Below are 21,221 nucleotides of genomic sequence, written 5' to 3' on the forward strand. Positions count from 1 at the left end.
CTAAATCCAATAGATTTCTTTCGAAATTTGATTATTCTAGTCTTGAATAATTAATTGAGCTTTATAAAAATTATGAAAGTAGTCCAAGCAAAAAGTTCTTAGCAGTGATGTAAGAGCCATGACTTTCTTCGAGAAAAATTATATGAAAAAAATGTCAAGAGGTACAGTACTCGTCCCGTAGCTTTGCCGCCTTGACTTTGAAACGGCATTTGGACAAGATATGGTTCGCGGGGTAATATTCACGGCTTTGGCAAAACATCAGACTTCAGAGACCCTACATCCCTAGATGGAGGAAGCTCCCTACAGCGCTTCCTTGGAGGAATCTTCCTACACACAGAGATTCATCATAAATGAGAGAGTTGCAACGTATCAACAACAATGAAAGAGCATATTGAACGAATGTCAACTTATAGGCTGTGTTGTGCTAAAAGGACGTAACTCAGAAAAGATCCTTGTGTATCTTTTTGGATGCAACACGATGCTTTTGAGAAAATACAAAAGAGCATCTGTTGCTTTGAAAAGATACATTTTCAAAAATGTTCAATGTTTTTGAACAAGTAGTTTGTAGTCTAGTGGCCCTCCGCTGATAGGCAAAGCTGGATATATATATATATATTATATATATATATATATATATATTATATATATATATATAGAGAGAGAGAGAGAGAGAGTATGAGCCTAGAGAAAGAAAATGGTACGGTTTGTATATACTGTTTTTTTGTACCATGTGTAAGTATGGTACAGTAACCGATTGAATCAAAATAGGAATCTATTGGTGGGTCTACTTGATAATATTCATTGATAATGTGATAGTGGCTTAAGGCTCAATTCGATCGCTCAGAGTGCGAGGATCGAAGATTATTGGAGGCGAATAAAGCGGGAGATCAACGTAAATAATAATAATAATGATGGCATTAATGATAATAATAATAATGATAATAATAATAATGATAATCGTTAAGGCTGTTCAGTACACTTTTTTATTTAAATTGTATAATCTTTCTCAATATAATTGTTAAGATCATTATAAGAGTGAGAAAAAGTGGCAACTGAAACTTTTAAGTGGTCTAATAAGTGAGTTATGGGTTGTTGAAAAGTGCTAACTCTGTTTTCTTTTCAGATCATAAACGGTTTCGAAATTTCCATTGGAGTGTTTTTTTAATACATTCAGTATATCATTGGCTTTGTTCTAATATGCGTTTTTTCACGATTTATGCCAAAATAAACAAGTTATCGAATTTACAAAAAATGTTACTTTTTTCTTTATGAACGATATGGGGGATAAAATGTTCCAGTTTGGAAAGATAATAGTCCAGTCAAATGGTCGTTTTTCAGGAAACAGCCCCGAAAGAATTTTTCTCGACGGTTCTATATGTATTTTGAACGGTATTGAAATCAGGAAAACGATTCATGGGAGCGGAAAGAGGAGAAAATTCTCTACAACATTGACTAATTTTTCGATTTTTTATCTGAAGTGTTTCACAAGATACGCAACTTTGAATATCCGGAAAATTTTTGATATGTCAATCATTTCCACAGTCTCGAATATTCAAAAATTCGTATCTTGTGAAACACTTCAGATAAAGAATCGAAAAAGTAGTCGATGTTGTAGAGATTTCTCCTCTTTCCGCTCCCATGAATCGTTTTCCTGATTTCAATACCGTTCAAAAGTTACAGCTTATGGAAAAAATGATAATTTTCATTTTTTCTGCAATTCTACTGTTATTCAAGAGTCTCTAAAACAAGTAAGATACATGATAGAAACTTGCGATTGTTTTCAAATGAAAGAGAATTACATGGTCTATAAGCTACGTTGCCTAAAACCCATCTTGCATGACTGTTTATTATCGAAAAACTGTCTAGACTGTGAAAATGAGGAAAATATTGCAAATTTCTTGATTTTTTGAATCAAACGTATCTTACCTCACAATTATATTTTTACAAAATTCATCTACCTCACATGAAAGAGAAGATTCTGTTCTTTAAATCAAGACCAAGTACCATTTTTTATCATTTCGGGTTACCGAGATACACAGTTTTGAAAATAGAAATTGGTCATTTTCTGTGTATTTAAATAGGGGCTAAAATACACTAAAAGTGGATTTTTTTATTTCTTCATCAAATAATTTCAATTATTATACATGATTTTGAACCGCCTTGACGAGCTGAGAAGAATGAGCTGTAGTACGAGGATATCTGATCATTCTGTCAAAAGCTATAAGTGTTTTAACTTTTGATCCTTGACGTATCCTTATGACGTACCCCCCACTAGGAAATACTGAAATTAAATGTTTCTAACGGGTAATTCTCATAGAAAATAACCCGCGTGGGATGATTTCAGCCGAAATATGTATTTTTTTGTTAGGAAGGCCTTGAAAAGGTATTATAACGAAAAATGTGTATTTTGGCAGTAGGACATGATTTTCTATTTTTGGGTATATTCCCCTCTCCCCACTACTAAATTCGAAGATTCCCAAGGAATCCTGTTCATAATGAATTGTTCATCCACGTGATGTGTGGTTTTTTATCTATACTAGAAAAATATCCATGTTGTATAGGGTAGAAGTGGTAGGTTTGCATAATTTTGAAAACCCCTTAAAAAATACCCCTTTTTTGAAAATTCGTAGCTCCGGAACCAAAAACGGTAGAATCCTGCGCGACGACTCAATTTATTGAACATTTTATTCTCCTTAATTTTGTCAGGAATTATTTTTCTTGAGAAACTCAAGGTTCACGAGATAAAATGGGAGAATTGAAAAAAGTCCGAAATTTTGGTGGTTTTGGGGGTGAAGCCGCCCTCTGGCGTGTCAGAATATTTCAGATTCGAATTCAGCGTCCCAAAATACATATAGAACCGTCGAGAAAAATCCTAAATCCTTTCGGGGCTGTTTCCTGAAAAACGACCATTTGACTGGACTATAAATTTTTTGAATTTTTTAAGAGAAGTTCTGTTAATATAGTCGAAACCGTTTATGATCTGGGAAGAAAACGAAGTTAGCACTTTCAACAACCCATAACTCGCTTATTAGACCACTTAAAAATTTCAGTTGCCACTTTTTCTCACTCTTATAATGATCTTCACAATTATATTGAGAAAGATTATCCAATTTAAATAGAAAAAAGTTTACCGAACAGCCTTAATTGTCGATTACTGTGGTCCTTAGTCGGCCTATTGGAAATGTAAAAAAGGCTCAATTCAAATTGTATAGAATAATGTTTTTTGATAGTGAAAAACATATTTAGAGAAGTTTAATGATAAAATGTTCTATCTTTATGTTGGGATAGGCAGGGAAAAAAACCAATATGAGATTGGAAAACTGCTGAGGACCCGGTACAAGTCATTTTTGAGCGACATCTACTCTCCAAGATATGTAACGGCTCAAACAACTGACTTTGACCGAACCAAGATGAGCATGCAATTGGTGCTGGCTGGACTGTTTCCACCAACACAGGCACAGAAATGGAACAAAGACTTGAACTGGCAGCCAATACCCTACCAGTATGAGCCACTGTCCCAGGACAAGGTATAGATTTACAATATCCATGAATTATCACACACCAGAGACAAGAAAATTAATCTTACAAAATGCTGAACGGGGTCATAACTTCTTAAACACAAGAAACCCACTACTTGCATCTTTCGCCTCTGATTAACATGTGCTTGCAGCAGCAATAGATTATTCATCTATCAACACTTAACTATTAAATAATACACAAAATAGCATATTCTGAGCACTGAAATTGATCAGTTGCGACCTGAGAATTCTGACACCAGACCTGAGCCAGCCAGGTCACACGTCAATATTATTATTAGCATTAAAAGATATATATATTTGTATAGTCCTACAGGTCGAACAAATACGTGATAAGTACAGTGAAAATGTATAGTAGCTTCCGTTCCTTTCCTTCTACCACTTTTCATTATGAAACTATAATTGAAACTACCGTCAATAACTCAATCCTAATCTTATAATATTATTGTTCCAAATTCTACAAAATGTCCAGCTTCTATTGTTGATTATAACTTGTTTCTGATATTTTTATTTTAAATTTAGATAAATGTTTAAGCCTCTAGTGACATCAACAAAAATATCAAAGTCAAGGTATACCGTAACTTACGGTACGGTACTTCTTGTTACTTGATAGGCTACATCTTGTGTTTGATATTTTGGATCTAAATTTGATAAATTTCTCAGCTTTTACTTGTGAATACACCTTGCGAAGTACACCGCTACAATGAAGCAATGGATGAGGTCATGAAACTTGAAGAGGTAAAACAGTTGATGAAGGAAAATGAGCCAACTTTTGAGTTGTTGACCAACATGACAGGAATGGAAGTAAAAGAGTTCAATAATTTGCTACTTATTCAAGGAATCCTGAAAGCTCAGGTAATTTTAAAAATATAACATGATATTGGATAATATAAACTGTATTACTTATGAAAATGAATTATTATTATACCTATAGCTAGGTAGTTTATCCCATTTTTTTCATTCCGTATAAAAGGACAATATATGAACGATTTTATTTTAAAACCAGCTGGTATGGTAAAAAACCACCATGCTTTGCACTGGGGAAATTGCTGTTGTAAAATGCAATCTCTTCATGTACAGGAAACATGAAAAAATGTATTAATTATTAATAATTATTCTGTTCAAAATTGCTGGATAATCTTTATAAGAGTTATATCATACCTTATCGCCCAAACATTTCTATCTTTTCAAAATTGTAATACTTCACAAAGACAATTTATACTATAGACTCCTTGCTCCTCCCTCATCCTACAATAATTTAAGATCTCCAGTCAATATATTATTATGTAGTACCCATATTCAATGATATTCATGGTAAATATAATAATAATAATAATAATAATAATATAATAATAATAATATCGTGTGACCTGGCTGGCTCAGGTCTGGTGTCAGTGTTTTCAGTCGCAACTGATCAATTTCAGGGCCTCTGACATGACCTAACGACTGATTTTAGGCAGCCGGGACCGACGACTTAACGTGCCTATCCGAAACACGGGAGTGGCCCGAGAAAAATATCTTGCCCGGGCTGGGATTCGAACCCGGGCCTTTGGATTACAAAGCCAGCATCTAATCCACTCGACTACGGCCACTCCCTGGTAAAAGATCCGTACATTATGTAATTCCCTACTTATTAAACAGACTTCCTCCAAATATTCGTGACTACTCTAAGAAGGATGTAATCTTGTATCTCAATAATAACAGCACAATCAATTTATAAAACGGAACTAATAATATTACAAACGTACACGTAATTTAAGAAAAGTTTGGCAGGACCTTCATTGTTTGTATTGTGAATGAAAATTTTGATTTGATTTCAGTTGAAAATTTCCAGCAAAAAAATGAGTTTGATAGGGCTCGAACTCGAAACCTTAGATTCATGAACATCGCGCGCGCTGTCAACTAAGCTACACGGAGTCATTTGACGATATCCGTGTTTGGTTGTGCTTTATGGCCGGGACACACATAGCCGCACCGAGCCCGCGACGCGGCACGGCCGTGTGACAGACGTACTACGGCGAGTGAGAAAACAAATGCTTTCAAACGTGTAGGGACACATACTACCGCACCGCGTCAGCACCGTCACCGTGTTTGTTGCCCGCGCCGTCACCGACTAGTTCAGTTCACTTTTTGACGAAGACGGTGCAGGCTCGTTTAACATAGAGAGTGAAAAACTTATTGAAGAGATACCGAATTTTCCAGTTTTTTACGATAAAAGTGATGAAAAAATATGGATGAATGAAAATAAGTTCCAAAAGTAAAAGTATAACCAAATAATAAGTCAAGCCAAAGTGTGATAGACATTATATAATAAATAATAAAATAAACAACAAAAAGTATAAAAGGAGGAACCTGTGACTGTGTCTTAAATTTTAAATTTAAAACTAATTACGTTTAGATACATAAGGCAGAAGATAACAATTTTATTGCTGATATATATTTCCGATACATGACTGATGATGGTATTGTTATGCGCCGAAATATATACCAGCACTATGATTCTCATCTTCTGTGTCCACAGGTGATTAGTTTAAAATTGAAAAATATAAATTTAAATCGGATGCAACAAGCTTTTAAACGTTATATTATTAACAATGGTTTAACACATCCAGAAATCAGATCACAGTAGCACTACATAAACAGAACTGAGACACTGCTGCCGCTCGGCTGTCGCACGGATATGTGTGGTCTCCTACCACCATCACCGTGTCGTGCTCGGCCGTACCTCGGCACGGGCTATGTGCGGTTATATGTGTCCCGAGCTCAAGTTAGTAAGAAAAGCACACTATTGAATAATAATTAGACAATTATTTATCTGACGAATTAGATTTATTACCTACATCTGAAATATTATTATTTACATCTGAAAGTCGACCAGTGTGCAATATTGGACTAGTACTTTTCGGTTTTATAAAAAATTGGTTTGTTTATAATATTATTTGAATTTCCAGGCAGAACTCAATTTGAAACTTCCTAACTGGACAGAAAAGGTTTATCCAGAACCATTGAATCAATTGGCGGCTAAAGCCTTCTCGTTGTTTGCATACACACCTGAATTGAGAAGGATCAAGGGAGGTAAGAATTTTCATGTTCAATATGAAAACCTATCATGAGAGTAGTTATAATTTATATATCTGAATCAATGAAAATCAAACTTTTAATTAAGGATTGAATATGATTTATTTTAGTACGTACCATTATTTTAGTACAAGTAGTAATTCCTTGAATCCGAGTCATATGAACCAAGTCATTGATTAGATAGGCCTTTACTACTAAACAGTTACCCTGTATAGAAATAAATTAATCAAAACTACAGGATCATCTTAATATAGTAATTGTAGTCTATATGCCTACTATCAAGTTGAAAAACAATAATTTTGCTATACTTTTCTGTGAATTCTTTGATAAATTTGAGGACTGTTCAATATGTTGTTTAGATATTATTTTTATACAATATATGTTATTTAAGGACTTTCTAATATTATATTGAAAATTACTTAAATGTTATTAAGAAAGGTTTCAATTATTTGTATTAATTAATAATCATTGTCAATATTCGAATAAAATTATTCATGATTATTGTAAATGTGAATTGGTATAATAATCAATTTAGTTGAGATTTTCATCATCAAAAATACAATATCAATCAATCAATAATATTTTATTGTGTTAAAACACCCAAAAACCTTTTGAATTTTAATCATGCTGATCAAGTTCCAGGAGAACCAATCAGAGAAGGTCTTTCTGAGAAGAAAGCCTCTTTGATCTCATGGCATTTAACCGAGATTAAAAAATAACAGACTTTTATGCAACCGGTTCTAAGTGTGGTAACAAACGTCAAAACTACAAATAAAAAATAAAAAGTCAGATGAGTTTGTACAACAGAAAATTCATTGTTGCCCGACTGAAAACGTTCTTGAATTTTCTAGGTCCACTTTTGAGAACCATTCTAGAGCATTTGACTGATAAAAGCAATAATTCCGGGAAAAATCAACTATACCTGTACGCCGCTCATGATAACACAATTGCTAATCTTTTGAACGCATTGCGAGTGTGGAAAGAACATATTCCCGATTATAATGCAATGATTCTTATAGAATTACACCAGTTGAATCGTAATAATCTGCATGCAGTCAAGGTAACCAGTATAGGCCTATATTATATTTTCGTATATCCTTCTTTATATTACTGTAGAATATCATAGGCTAGTGTACGAATAAGATATAGTTTTCAAATGCCAATAAGCATAATATGGATGAATCAAGAATGAAAATCCCCATTTACGACACGAGAAACATGCTGGAACAAGTGCTGTCGTGCGAAGCGTACATGCTGGTTTTTATTTTCTGGCTTATTCTTCCAAAAGCCAAACGGATAATAAGACTAACGAAGAGGAACTTGCGCGCTAATAGTATCTAATAAAAATACTTGACATTGTCATAGTAGAAAATTTACTTGAAGAGATAAGTTACCTCGATATAGGCCTCGTGGATAGTTGTAAGCCCCTAACCTTCCCATACATGCAACTGCACTGAATTTTTTTTAGGAACTTGTCAGTTTACTTTTCGCCTTAGAAACCTATTCTATTTATATCATTATTATTCTGATCAGTGTTCACGGAGAGAGAGAAGGAATGAAATGTGGGAGTTTGACAGTTGGTCACAGCACTTCTAAGTACCTGCTCTCTTACAGTAGCGTTTGAGGGGCCAGGGATCACAACTATTTACACTCTTTTCTAGTCTATATTTTACCAGAGATAAAACTAATGATATACCACTACAAAGAGACCGGTAGATTCTCGTTATAAAAAAAAATTGGTTATGACAATAACATAAGATCTTTATATTCAAGATTTACATACAAATATACCGATAACATGACCATGAATCCTAAATTGAACAAAACTCACGGTATGTAATTTTGTATCCTACAATGATTGGTATGGTATGTTCCAGATATTTTACCGTAAGTCCGAGAATCATAAGTTGGACGAATTGAAACTGTCTGGGTGCGGAGAAGTATGTTCTCTGGAGGAAATTCAGCATTTGACAAGAGATGTGATAGCAACTGATTCAACCAAGCATTGTATAGACGCCGACTTTGATAAATTATTCGGGGAACTGCTTCCGGGTGATTTGGGGGGTATAGAGTACCTTCCAAATGGAAGGGGGCGCGGGAATTTTTTTAAAAACACAAATCTGAAACAGGATTTTTCAAAAACTTTTTTGGGTGACGGTTTATAATCAGTATAGACACCGTAATTTAAATTTTCAACGTTCCATCGATTTTTAAAGCGCAACGTTTTTGGCGTTTTGGTTTCTTCTACAAATTGCTGTTTATCTTTCAAGTAGGAGAATCAACCAAGTCTGATCCCTTCCATTCACTCCTAGAGCCTCTGATGAGTCTTACAATTAAGCATTACTGGACATAAAACCATAGAATGGCTCTATTTTATAGAGGCTACCTACTTATTTTTACTATTTTTATATTTCAATATAGTTGCTCTATGAACCATCTATTGATTTTTAGTGAAAGATTGGAATCATCAATAAATAATTGTTATATCATGATGAAATACCACTTATAATTTATATTCCTACAGAAAATCATTTTTAAAGTATTTGTAGTATTTGTATTTATGAAATGTTTGAATGTTATTAAGTCGAAGAGTAAATATTCGTGGTAAAGAAATGACACTGCGAAACATTTTTCTTTACAAACTATATTCAACTCATGTACATAGTATCCTATGATGGCTCATTGACCTATATAAACTATTTATTATTGATCTAGTTATAATACTTTTTATTTTTGTAATTTATCTGGACTGATTTATCACATTGAACAATGAGTAAACAGTTTTCAGGACCTGAAAATAATGAATAAGGATGAATTATTTTATTCAAAATCCTAAGAGCTACTGAATTGAAATTGCAGAAGAAAAATTATTTCTACAGTATAATAATTGTATAAGTGTTGTAGTTGTGTTTGTATAAGTGTATTATATAAATCAATACATAAAATAAAAAATGATAATTTACCGAACACACAGAAGAAAAACAAAACACAATAATAATGTAATCATTATTGAAATGGCTTACACAACACAACTGTAATGTGAAATCATGTCAAATTAATAATATCATACCAATAAAAGAAATCATGATGAATTGAACTATACTGTATCACTGAACTGTACAAGATATTGTCAAAATTTGAAATTCTAACATTTCTATTGGGGATAGAATGATAATGTCCAGGTGGATTTTATCTTATCTAATGTGGACGCTCTTTTGGGTATCTTATATTGGTGATATAGAGAATAATTTAACAAACACTCTAAAGGTGATCCAGATATTTTTGTCTATCGAACACATCTATTTCTATTCAAATTCAGTTTCAATTCAACTATGCAAAGGCAAATTAATGTAATTTATAATAGCAGGCGACTCTAAAGGTGCGTACAGACTTTCGCTCTGCTCCGCAACCGAACGTCACTCGAGCAGAGCGATTGATGATCGACCGGGGAGCAAGAGTGGAACGAGAGAAGAGCTAACATCTCCCGTAACGTTCATGATCGGTGCGAGTGAAGAACGGGGGCAGAACGAAGGCGGTGCGTGCGCGGAGCAGGTTGGAGGCGCGTATATCTGTACGTAGCTTAATATGCAAAGGCAAATCAATTTACTATCATAAAATAATTAACAATAGCTGTTGCAATATTATATTCATTACAATAGAAATGTATTAAAAGAATGAATTCTAATACTTACATTGGCCAAAGAGGTCATATTCAATTGCTGAAGTCCATATGGTCTCAACTCTAGCCTGGCTGAAGCACCTATCATCATGGTGTACAGTACTTTCCTTGTAAAGTATGGCCTGTTCACCCAATCACTGTCCCATATCGATACTCTCACTCTTCCAATCTGAAAAGTTTATCAATTTATACTATTCATTCGAAATACAAGTTCATTCCATACACGAAAGTACATTATTAAGATCTACTGAACGTTTAAACTATTGGCATAATAAACTTGTGAAGCTGGCTGAAGTATAACGGTCATGAGAGCGGGTGATGACTCTCATTTTAAATAAGTCATAAGAAAAGAAACTGATCAACCATTGAGAAATATTCAAATAAAAATTTTGTCCTTCGTCCTTGCTATCATTTGAAGTATAAACAGCCAGTAAAAATATTCATATTTTCAGATTTATATTTCGCTCTTTGCATATTATTGGCAAATAATATTTCTATATCTAGAATACAAAATTATCTATGACTTGCACAGAAAGTATCTTGTTGAGGTATGAGAACAGAACAGCAATTTCCCATCAATAATGATGTTTTGATGGAGTTTACAGGAAGGTGAAGAATGTTTTTGTTTTCAATTTTAATGCCAAAACGTCAAGTTGCCTGTTTCAAATAGATTATATTCACTGCGAAACACACAAGTTGTATCTGTGACAGGATTATTAATATTGGAAATAGAAATAAAATTTCATATTCACCCTGTCCTCTAAAATTTGTCCGAAAGAAGAAAATCCTACAAGCATGAGTAGAACAAAACACGTGAAACCTCCATACTTTATTTTGTCGCCACCCTGAAACAATATAGAATACTTCAAATATATTAATAATAATAATAACGAAGATTTAAATTTTTAAACGTTAAAACTAAATTTATATGCTATTAATTAGCAATTGAACGAATGCGATATTATACTTCTTGACATCGATAGAACAAAATAATGTATTCGTAAAAAAATACAAACAGCAGATAATTACACTGCTCCTTCGAATTCATTTAAATGCTACTCAGTTTCTCTCATTCAAATAGTATTTGAAAATATGAACACATGAATTGTGGAAGTGTACTATACTCTAATGGAAAAAATGGAAGAACATCTACACAAAAACATATTTCTTTCCAAAAAGTGCAAGCTTTCATTTCAGTACATATTGAAAAGTTCTTGGAAAAATAATCTCTGTTGAGACTATGTACGATACCAACAGTACTTAATCATTCCCTACCTCAAGAATGCTGAATAATCCCAGGCATAATTGTACAACACATCCTTGTAAAAGATTTATTGTAGCTGTCTCTATGCCTTTTTTTAGTAATCTGGTTTCTCTGGAATTCGAAAAAAATATAATATTATAAAAATATTATTGTGAATTTTAATTTACCTATTATTAATAATTTATTGTTTATAATTAATTTAATTATTATAATTATATTGTGTTGACCGGCCTATATGTAAAATTATGATGTACTATTGAGGCTAATAAATATATTCTATTCTATCATATTATTAATTCCTTTTGCTAGATAATACCGCACACCCATATATTTATTTGCACTTCTCTATCAATTTACAAATTTGTCTTAAAAATTTCTTGTGCTGTTATCTTATAAATTCAATATCTATTCAAATAAACCAATCAATTTACTTTTTGGGATGTTTTTGGGGGTCAAACTTACCTTCTCTTATGGACATGCCGTCCATAACCCAAAGATTGACCCTCAAAAAGTTCCAAAAAATAAGGTGGTAAACCTCTGATTTCTAGTATTTCAGACATTATGAATAAATAAATTATACTAATTTTAATTGATCAACTTCTCCAATTACTAATTATCAATACTGCCCAACGTACATCATTGTCTCCTAAGAGAATAATTCATTCAAAATAATTCAATGTATTCAACCACTCACTATCAAAGGACTTAAGCCTCAATAATAAAATTTAACAAAAAATAAAGCTGGATCTAAATTAATTAACATAATTAAGTTTGTGTTGTCGGTCCTTATTCAAAATTTTCTTTAATATGTGAATATTTTCTATTCTAGTGATAATAATTGTAATATTTCTTCTTCATTTGGTTTTGGAACAACCAAATTTTAAAATATGCTCTGTGGAAACATTTTCGGACTGAAAATTTTGTGAAGTGGAAAACTACAAGACTCAACCTATTTCGGACTATGGGTAACCTCATCTAATTTCGGGAGAGCAATAGCACAAGGTTACCCTATTTTCCTCTCCTTATCATTTTTATAATGCACACTTGAGCTGCGTTACACCAAAGTTATTAACGAAATGCTTATTTTTCCGTCCTTATAGATTCTATTAGATTAAACGGAGCTTGACAAACACATATGCACATAATGTGTATGATAAGTTATGTTCAATCTAATTGAATCTATAAGGACGGAAAAATAAACATTTTGTTAATAACTTTGTTGTAAACTCAGATTGAATTGGATTGAATTTATTTGTTTCCAACAAAATACAAGCATAACAATGTACATTTATACATAGCATACATAATAGAATAAAGTATAAGTTCACAATATTATTGAAACTATGCTCACATGAACCTTAAGGTTTGTTTGTGAGTCGTGAGTTCGAATATTATTATTGAAAAAGTGAAAATAAATAAATCATTTTATTTGAGATTTATTGTGAGAAGAAAAAAAAATCCCCAAATATTTGGATTGGTGTCCAGTATTTTTTATAGTATTTTGTCTGGCATAGTGGGATAGTGAAAGGTGAATATAATACTAAAAAAAATTTAGAATTATAATTAGATTTTAGGAATAATAAAAGAATAGGGAGAGGAATAGCACAAGGTTATCTTATTTTTTCATCTCCCTATCATTTAATAATGTGGTATTGTACGGTATCGAAAGCTTTTGATAAGTCTAAAAATATAAAAAATTAAAATAAATATAAAATATAATAGTCTAATGTAAACTTATTGTGAGAAAAAAATGAAAGGTCCCTTCCTAAATATTAGTATTAGTGCCCGGAATTTTGGTATTATTTTAGTATTTTGTCTGATATAGTGGGATAGGAATTTGTGGTAGGATACCGTAGGTATTTTCACTGAACTAGATCTGGACACTGATAAGCCTACTGATATTTGGTGATCCAGCATTATTGTTTGTTCAATTGTGGGAAATTGTTTTGAAAAATGTCTTGATGGTCGAACCTGCAGATCTGTTGATGAAAGAGGACAATTTCGCGCAGACAGAGGTCGTCGTTGTGGATTTGACCTTGAGTGACATTGGCATCCCACAGAGCAATGAGGGCAGTCAGCTGATGGAAGGCGGCGGCCACACATCGCAGTGCCAGGTAGCTGGCGTAAAGGAAGCAGAAGCTGAAGAGAGATGCGGCCAGGTTGCCCGTGTACAGGAACACAGCGCCGCACACGTATTGTGTCAACGTCACCGGTCCACCGTTCACTGGGTAGTGAAGGTATGACACCTGTTAACACATCAAACATAAATGATGCAATTCACTTACTACTTTCAGCATTCCTTATATAAACACCCCGACAACTTGTCCCCCCGTCAGGATATCACCTCTGAAACCGGTCCTTGGAGGTGACCGGTTGACGCCGACAACTTGTCTTCTCTCTAAGGAGGTGACATGCTGACGGGGGGACTAATTGACGCGAGCGAGCAGGTGACACTGTGCCGTGCACGGTAACGACAAGATGTCACCATACAAAAGAGTTGCCAAGACTAATGTTTTCATTCAATCTCAAATTTGAAAGGGGTCGCAGCTTGGCACTACTGGGTCTGGGTCCTAACTGGAGATTAATATAAGAAAAAACATCCAACTAGACTAGAATTGTAGGGAATTTTATTCTCTTCAAACTTCTTTGTCTCAAATTAAACCACTCCGTTTGATTGAAAAGTGTCTTAAACTATGTAAAGAGGATGGATTTCTTGATATCTTCAGCTTCTCAAAACCCATGTAACTAACTACACGACAAATCATTACAAAAGAAAGCACTAAACTATACACTATACAATGCAATAATAAAATTAGTCTACAAAATGAAACATTAGGAACTACTTCCCAAAAGAGCAAGCTAAAGCTTGAGAAACGAGATTAGCTGGACAATTAAAATTATAGAACATTGAAAGGAGTATGCCTTGAAATAAAACATTATGAATGTCTTAAATTGAGCTACAAATTTTGCATGGAACATTTTTTTTTGGAAAACGGAAGCAATCTTTTGTTTGACAAATGAGGCGAAAATTCTCTATCTTTTTATGGGAATGACTTCCTAATAGATAGATTAATTGTAGATCTATTTTATTCATCCTTGAAAATATGAAATCAAAGTCAGCTCAGTCGTGCTCATTAACGACAGGATATCGCCTGCTATTAAGAAGGTGACATGCAAACGGGGAGACCACTTGACACAAGCGAGCAAGGTGATACTCTGTCGTGTACGGTCCCCACAGGATGGAGCCTGCCATTCCAGTAGGTGACATGCTGTCGCGGGCATAACTTGACGGTAGCGATATATTTTCGCTAGGGGATAAGCTGTCGCCTGTGCTCAAAATTTTGAGGTGACAAGTAGACGGGATGACACCCTGTCGCGTACCCCTAGTGGGTATGAAGTAATACATAAAATTTACCATCAACCTGGAACTAATGCCGCAATCAAAATAATGAATAGGCTTCATTCTTCCTCTGCATTGAAATAAGGCAACTTAGGTTCAGAGATGTATTAGAAATAATCCCTTCTACTCTGTCAAATAATATAAGTGGGACAAACTATATTAAAGGATTTTGAAATAAAAAATTATGTATTGCAGTATAATATTAAGTTGAGTTTGAAGTCAATATACTCTGGCTATTAATTGTTGTGTTGTATAAACCATGTTTTTATTGTGCAGTATTGTATTGTGTTGACTAGCGTTTATGTCAAATTGTGATGTTCTATTGAAGCAAATAATTTGAACAATAATTATTGTAATAGTTGACCTGCGGCAAATCCTTGAAGTCGGCTCCAGCTGAGGTGACGGTGAGCTTTGCATAGAGTGCATTGAGGACTGGCAGACAAGTGTAGCAGAAACTCACCACCACAAACGCTCTCACAAAATGTTGTGAGTCGTCTTCCAGGCTTGCCATTTCGCTGTAGAATTTCCTGTCAAATCAAATAAAATGCATTTATGAGATCTTTGCAAAACATGTTGATGGTATGAATGTTTTCCGAAAATGAGAAAATAATGTGAAGTAGCCTTCCCAGGTAGGGAAATAAATTTACTAATTATTTATCATGCTTCCTTTTTCACAACTACTTTTAAAATTGAAATATAAATTGAAAATATAAAATTAGAATATACTTGAATCAATATACGAATGATTTATGTGTAATTTGTGGAGGAACAGCTCCCTATCTTGGTACAGTAGCTGAAGGAATAGTTTTATTTGATTACTTTCCATTGATAAAATGCAAAATAAACTAGATTGAAATCTTAATAAGAAACTCGACAACTAACTTGCTCTGAAAAGTTGTATTTTTTCAATATTACCACTATTTTCCAATACCTGATGTTCAATGCAAAAATTGACTGATTATTGTTAATTTTTATTCTCATTTTACTTAAGATAGTGAACATATATAATATATAGTCTATGACTTATTTCAAGTTATAGCGTTGTATTTCTGTCAGAATGGAGAATGATTTTATTTGAAATAAGAGTTTACTTTTGATACTTTGTTAATCAATTGAATTCATTTAAAAAACGCAATTTCCATATACATTTTAGCAATAAGTTAATGCCTAGAAAATAGCTGTCATTAAATGTTTTTTGATTTTTGAATTTCACTGACTTATATTTTTTAAACTCATACATCTTACTAAAATGACACTCCACCAAACAAATTATAAAGTGGAGGTTCAAAGAAAGCTCACCAGCAGTTTCGCAGCAAACATAGGCCTTAGACAGGGAGACGTATTATCTCCTATGTTGTTCAATCTAAGTCTTGAAAAAGTCATTAGAGAAATACATGTAAACCAAAGAGGTTCGATAATGAACAGAATGCTTCAATATATGGCATACGCAGTTGACGTGGTCCTGATTGCAAGGAATAGACAACACATTAGAGGAAGCATTCAGGCTATATACTCAACGGAGGATCGGCACATCTCGGGCTCTCAATAAATGAAGGCAAAACCAAATATTTGAAAAGCAGCAGGGTCCAGGACACTGGTGAAAGATTTTTTGAGGTTGACAATTATCGTTTTGAAAGATTGAGCAATTTCAAATATTTTGGTTCTATCATAACAGACGACAATAATGTTGAGACTGACATAAAAGCAAAACTAGCTGCCGCAAACAGATGCTATTATGCTCTGATCCAATATTTGAGATCCAAAACCCTGTCTAGGATAGAGAAAATACAAATATATGAAACAGTCATAAAGCCAATTGTTTTGTATGGAGCAGAGACATGGGTTTTGACAAAGAAGAATGAGGATCTATTAAATATTTGGGAGCGAAAGGTTTTGACAAAGATATTTTCTGTATATGTTAATGGTGAATGGCGAATACGATCAAATCAAGAGCTGCGTGATCTGTAACAGAATGGCAAATTGTTGACGAGATAAAACTGAGGCGTTTGAGTTGGCTGGGACACGTTGAGAGGATGAGTGACTCAAGAATTGTAAAAAAGGTCTTCAGGAACATCCCAGGAGGGAGAAGGCTGAGAGGACGTCCGAGAAAGCGTTGGCTAGAGGATGTGGAGGACGACATTCGGAAGCTGGGAGTCAGGGGATGGACACGTAAGGCTGCCGATAGAGACGAATGGAGAGGTGTTTTGAAGGAGGTCAAGGCTCTGAATGAGCTGTAGCGCCAAGGAGTGAGTAAGTAAGGACTGACTTATATTATTGTGATTGACCATATTATTGTTTTTTTGCGTTTGTAATATATGGTACCTCTGTTGCTACAATAAAAGTATTGTTTGATTGTTACCTGGTCAGTTTCTTGAAATACTTCATCTTCAGCAGACGCGTTCTGTGTCTCTCATAGATGTCCAACAGAACATAGATGTCAGGCACCGACAACCAGTACACCTGAATGTTGCAGAGCAGAACTAGATTACGAATTATTTCCAGGCGTACTTTGAAGTTGCGCCACTCGTGTTGCAGACCGAACGACAAGTTGATAGAGTACAGAATGAAGAAGATGGTGAAGGAGTAGGTGGTTGGGGCTCGTCGACCGTCGGGCAGGTAGCCCAGGGCACTCACTATACCTCTCACTTCACCTGTTGTCATTGTTCTCTTCAACAACTGTAATCAAATTGGATAAGGCACATTTTCAGTTCATAATCCACTCCCACCAGCGGTCAAGATTAAATCTTTTGCTGGTGGCGCCTGCAGAGAATTTACGTTTTCCTGTTTAGTTGACTTTTCATGTTATTATGATTTCAATTGACAAGAGTTTTTTTTTTAACTTGGACTATGGCCTTAATAGAATAAATTTTGTAATGCATGAATCTTTAAAAGTTAGTTTTGGAGTGAAAATCGGACTTCAAAGTGATAAGAGAAAACAACATCATTCTTATTTCGAAACTTCTTTCTATTCATCAACATTTGGAAGAAATACAGCTTTGGGCTATGCCTGTTATCTTCTTCTAATCTGTATAATAAATTTGTGATTGTTAATAAATGAAATAAATTTGTGATAAATTGAATTTGAATATTCTAAATATAAGGTTGAATAAGCTCTGCTGGGAAGCACAAGGGCACAAAAAAGAATATTGAGAATGGAATTAAAATAAAATCTATTGCATTGAAAAAATCCGATTATAGAATAATTTGGAATATCGTAAAATTTATTGAAATTCAGACGATAATCTTTTATACGGTAGCCTATCAAATACGGTAAATCTTTTATAATTAATTGATGTGAACAGCAATCCCTCAGTTTCAGGGTTCATGGCGAGTAAGAAAAACACACATCATATTGATCATACCAGTCACAGCACAATATTTTGTACTGTCAAATTATTTCATGTGTTTCAAAATAAAATTATGAATGATCGTATCAATCACAACTCACCATACTTGAAATTCTAATTCAACTGATAGATAATATTTTTTGAAAATCACAGTCAAAAGTGATATTATTGGAAAATCTCAATCAAAAGTAGTATAAACTATAACAGCTACTGTATTCGAATCTCCAATCCTGTTTTGTTCTCAGCTACACTGTTTTTCTACTGGCATGAGGATAACTTCTGAAACTTGTCAAAGCAAATCAAACTACGGTTAACAAATGCAAATTATAGGTTGAAGACACTATTTCCAGGGCTACGAATCATTGTTGCCAACTACTAGCACTAATATTACTTCAATAATAATGCAGATTATAATATTTTGCAGAGAAAATGATTGACAATCATTCGGTGCAATATCTCTCCATCCTTTCTTCGAAAATAATTAGTTGATTTGAGGATTGGAAATCTCTTCTGATTGCAAAGTAATGACTGTTATTTTCGCCTGAAAATTGTAGGTTTCCCTTTCCACCCCTTTCACAACAGTGTAATTACCCAACAAAAGCAACCCAGGATTGAATATAACTCCACTTTTGGTAAACAAAAATCTTATTTTCATCATCATTATGAGGAAGTCGCCTGTGTGGAAATCATAGTCTCTAGCCATAACCGTTTGTAACTTAGTTCACCACAAGTGTAACTTTGTATGAGTCAAGTCGAAAACTATTTAGCTGCTACGACTCTTTAGTCAGTCTTGTGCTTCACCGACGAAAGTTGTTACTTTTTTGGACGAACCTTTTAAAATCCAGAAATGGTACCAAGATTGGAAGAGTTGTCTACATTCCATATCTTATGGATTTCTGAATTTTTATACTTAGAAATAGTCTTTTTGGTTGAGGTTATTCATCTTGGTTTTGGATAACAGAGAATGTTTTTTTAATGCTCAATGCACATCTTTAAAAAGCTAATTTTTCAGCCTTAAATCCTTTACCTTCAAGTTATCAAGGAAACCTCATATTTACATTCGGTCAATAATCGAATATGTAGTCTTATTCTCACATGTAAAACTATTTAAGTATTTGAATGTTCTGTATTTTGGATTTCTCCTTATATGCTGAGGAGGATTGTCTCAGGTGAAAGGCATCCCGAATTTACAAAGCATGTTAGTACTGTACCGTTGTCAATTTAAACATTTGATATTAAATTCGATTTTATAAAAAACTATTGGCGAGAACTGTGGTATGAAAGTGATTACTAGGATCAGAAAGTTAAATGATAAGACACATGTTTTTAACAGAAACAATTTATTCACCACTCAGCAAACGTATCATACTCTTTGACAGTTTGCCGATTGTCACGTCTGCTACGCTGCGTAGCGCTAGCTTCGCCCTTGGCACGACACCGCTTCCTAACTACGGCCGCTTCGCGTTTTTCAAACGCTTTCTTCACGCGGTCACGTATCACTTCCGGCGGAATGGTAGAGGCATAACTGCAGCTCCTTGCATAATCCCCACCAGCAGCTGGCTCCAAATCTGGAACTTTGCAATATGTGTTCCAAAAGTCGTTACTTAGATTTCCATCTAGACCTGGAGGACCAGCGTCACTGGCCGCAAGTGTGTTATTTTCAAGGATACCTTCACTGGCCTCAACCTTATCACAAAATGTTTGTAAGTTCTTCAAGTCACACTTTATATATTCTGTTCCATTAAGTTTTTCATTCTCAATGAAATCCTTGACACTGGACTCAACACAGTCTTTATCCAATTTCACCTTGAGGTTGCCGTTCTCCTCTCCAGTACCTGCTCCACTATCAAGACAATCATAGAACTGATCTTTCACCTCATCACAATCTGCATTCAAGTCCCCCTTGTGGTCATAATTTGGCTTTTCATTACTGGTGTCAACGATGAATTGATGCTTGTCTTTCAATTCTTTACAATCTACCTCAAGTTCATTCATCTTCTGCTCACACTGTACAATATCACCATCTTTGCTGCTTCCATCTTTGCTGCTTCCATTGTTGCATGTTTTCTCTTTGAATAACTCTTCATCCTCTTCTCCAAGTTCCAGGACCTCTTTCTCCTCCTCTTCATCTTCTCCATCATCTGAATCAATTCCCATTCCAACTAACAAATCTTTTTCCATTCGTTTTGTGAATCCGCTGGCTGATACTTCGGCATCCAAGGCATCTTCTCTCCTGCAAATAGAGTGAATTAATGTAATTTAAACGGAATCGAAATCAAATACAAAAACACAACTACAAATAAAGATAGCATCAACCTCTCGACTGGAAGGTGTGCTACGTATTAAACGTAAATAAAGATAGCTGTTTGTAAATATTCAACTTTCCAAACGAATAAAATCAATGCATTTTTATAAACTAACTGATCTCGAACACACTAAACATCTTAATACGTAGTCCCTTGATTCATATTGGACATATTTTGCATAAAAACAGCTATTCAGCTGTTTATTTGATTCAGTAAAACCCAGAAGGTGCTGAGTTCAATTCCCCCATGAGTAAACCATTTTTTGATCGTAGCTCTCATCGAATATACTTCTAACTGTTCTCCCAGTTGTCATATTTGCTGTAGCAGAAGTCTTTCGGGCAGTTAATAGCAATTGATTTGGCTCAATAATTATTAATATGTAGCCTATTCATCATTTGAATAAATGCAATATATTCCTTCCCCTCGGAACCTTCTTCCAATAACCTTAAATCTACGCTTACACCAAAGTTATTAACAAAATGTTTATTTTTCCGTCCTTATAGATTATATTAGATTGAACATAACTTAACATACACATGATGAGCATATGTGTTTGTCAAGCTCCGTTTTATCTAATAGAATCTATAAGGACGGAAAAATAAACATTTTGT

The 21,221-nt window shown here is 34.2% G+C and overlaps 3 protein-coding genes across 8 annotated transcripts in view; 1 reads left to right on the forward strand and 2 right to left on the reverse strand.

The window, feature by feature from the left end:
- The window catches only part of LOC120351425 (venom acid phosphatase Acph-1-like), a 17,975-nt gene extending 6,135 nt beyond the window's left edge, over positions 1 to 11,840 (forward strand). Inside the window, exons 3-7 of one of the 2 annotated variants that reach the window (XM_039428718.1) lie at positions 3,289 to 3,527; positions 4,200 to 4,391; positions 6,488 to 6,611; positions 7,466 to 7,674; positions 8,492 to 11,839. In XM_039428718.1, coding sequence (XP_039284652.1) covers positions 3,411 to 3,527; positions 4,200 to 4,391; positions 6,488 to 6,611; positions 7,466 to 7,674; positions 8,492 to 8,779 — 930 coding nt within the window. In that variant the 5' untranslated portion in view covers positions 3,289 to 3,410 and the 3' untranslated portion in view covers positions 8,780 to 11,839. Of the gene's footprint in view, positions 1 to 3,288; positions 3,528 to 4,199; positions 4,392 to 6,487; positions 6,612 to 7,465; positions 7,675 to 8,491 lie in introns of both variants that reach the window. The other variant, XM_039428717.1, reaches the window with a different exon arrangement.
- The window catches only part of LOC111055356, a 45,708-nt gene extending 26,093 nt beyond the window's left edge, over positions 1 to 19,615 (reverse strand). For 2 of the 4 annotated variants that reach the window (XM_039428712.1, XM_039428713.1), the window contains exons 1-7: positions 18,406 to 19,615; positions 17,317 to 17,633; positions 15,322 to 15,484; positions 13,529 to 13,803; positions 11,569 to 11,668; positions 11,046 to 11,138; positions 10,307 to 10,462 (exon numbers count right to left, since the gene is read on the reverse strand). In XM_039428712.1, coding sequence (XP_039284646.1) covers positions 10,307 to 10,462; positions 11,046 to 11,138; positions 11,569 to 11,668; positions 13,529 to 13,803; positions 15,322 to 15,484; positions 17,317 to 17,633; positions 18,406 to 18,408 — 1,107 coding nt within the window. In that variant the 5' untranslated portion in view covers positions 18,409 to 19,615. Of the gene's footprint in view, positions 1 to 9,242; positions 9,406 to 10,306; positions 10,463 to 11,045; positions 11,139 to 11,568; positions 11,669 to 13,528; positions 13,804 to 15,321; positions 15,485 to 17,316 lie in introns of those variants that run through there. The other 2 variants (XM_039428716.1, XM_039428714.1) reach the window with 2 other exon arrangements.
- Positions 19,616 to 19,627: 12 nt separating this feature from the next.
- LOC111055355 (serine/threonine-protein kinase RIO2) overlaps positions 19,628 to 21,221 on the reverse strand; it is a 47,721-nt gene continuing 46,127 nt past the window's right edge. For both annotated transcript variants that reach the window (XM_039428707.1, XM_039428708.1), the window contains one exon: positions 19,628 to 20,537. In XM_039428707.1, coding sequence (XP_039284641.1) covers positions 19,649 to 20,537 — 889 coding nt within the window. In that variant the 3' untranslated portion in view covers positions 19,628 to 19,648. The remainder of the gene's footprint in view (positions 20,538 to 21,221) is intronic.

The sequence above is a fragment of the Nilaparvata lugens genome, chromosome 5 (assembly GCF_014356525.2).
Source record: "Nilaparvata lugens isolate BPH chromosome 5, ASM1435652v1, whole genome shotgun sequence".
NCBI classification, from domain to species: Eukaryota; Metazoa; Arthropoda; class Insecta; order Hemiptera; family Delphacidae; genus Nilaparvata; species Nilaparvata lugens.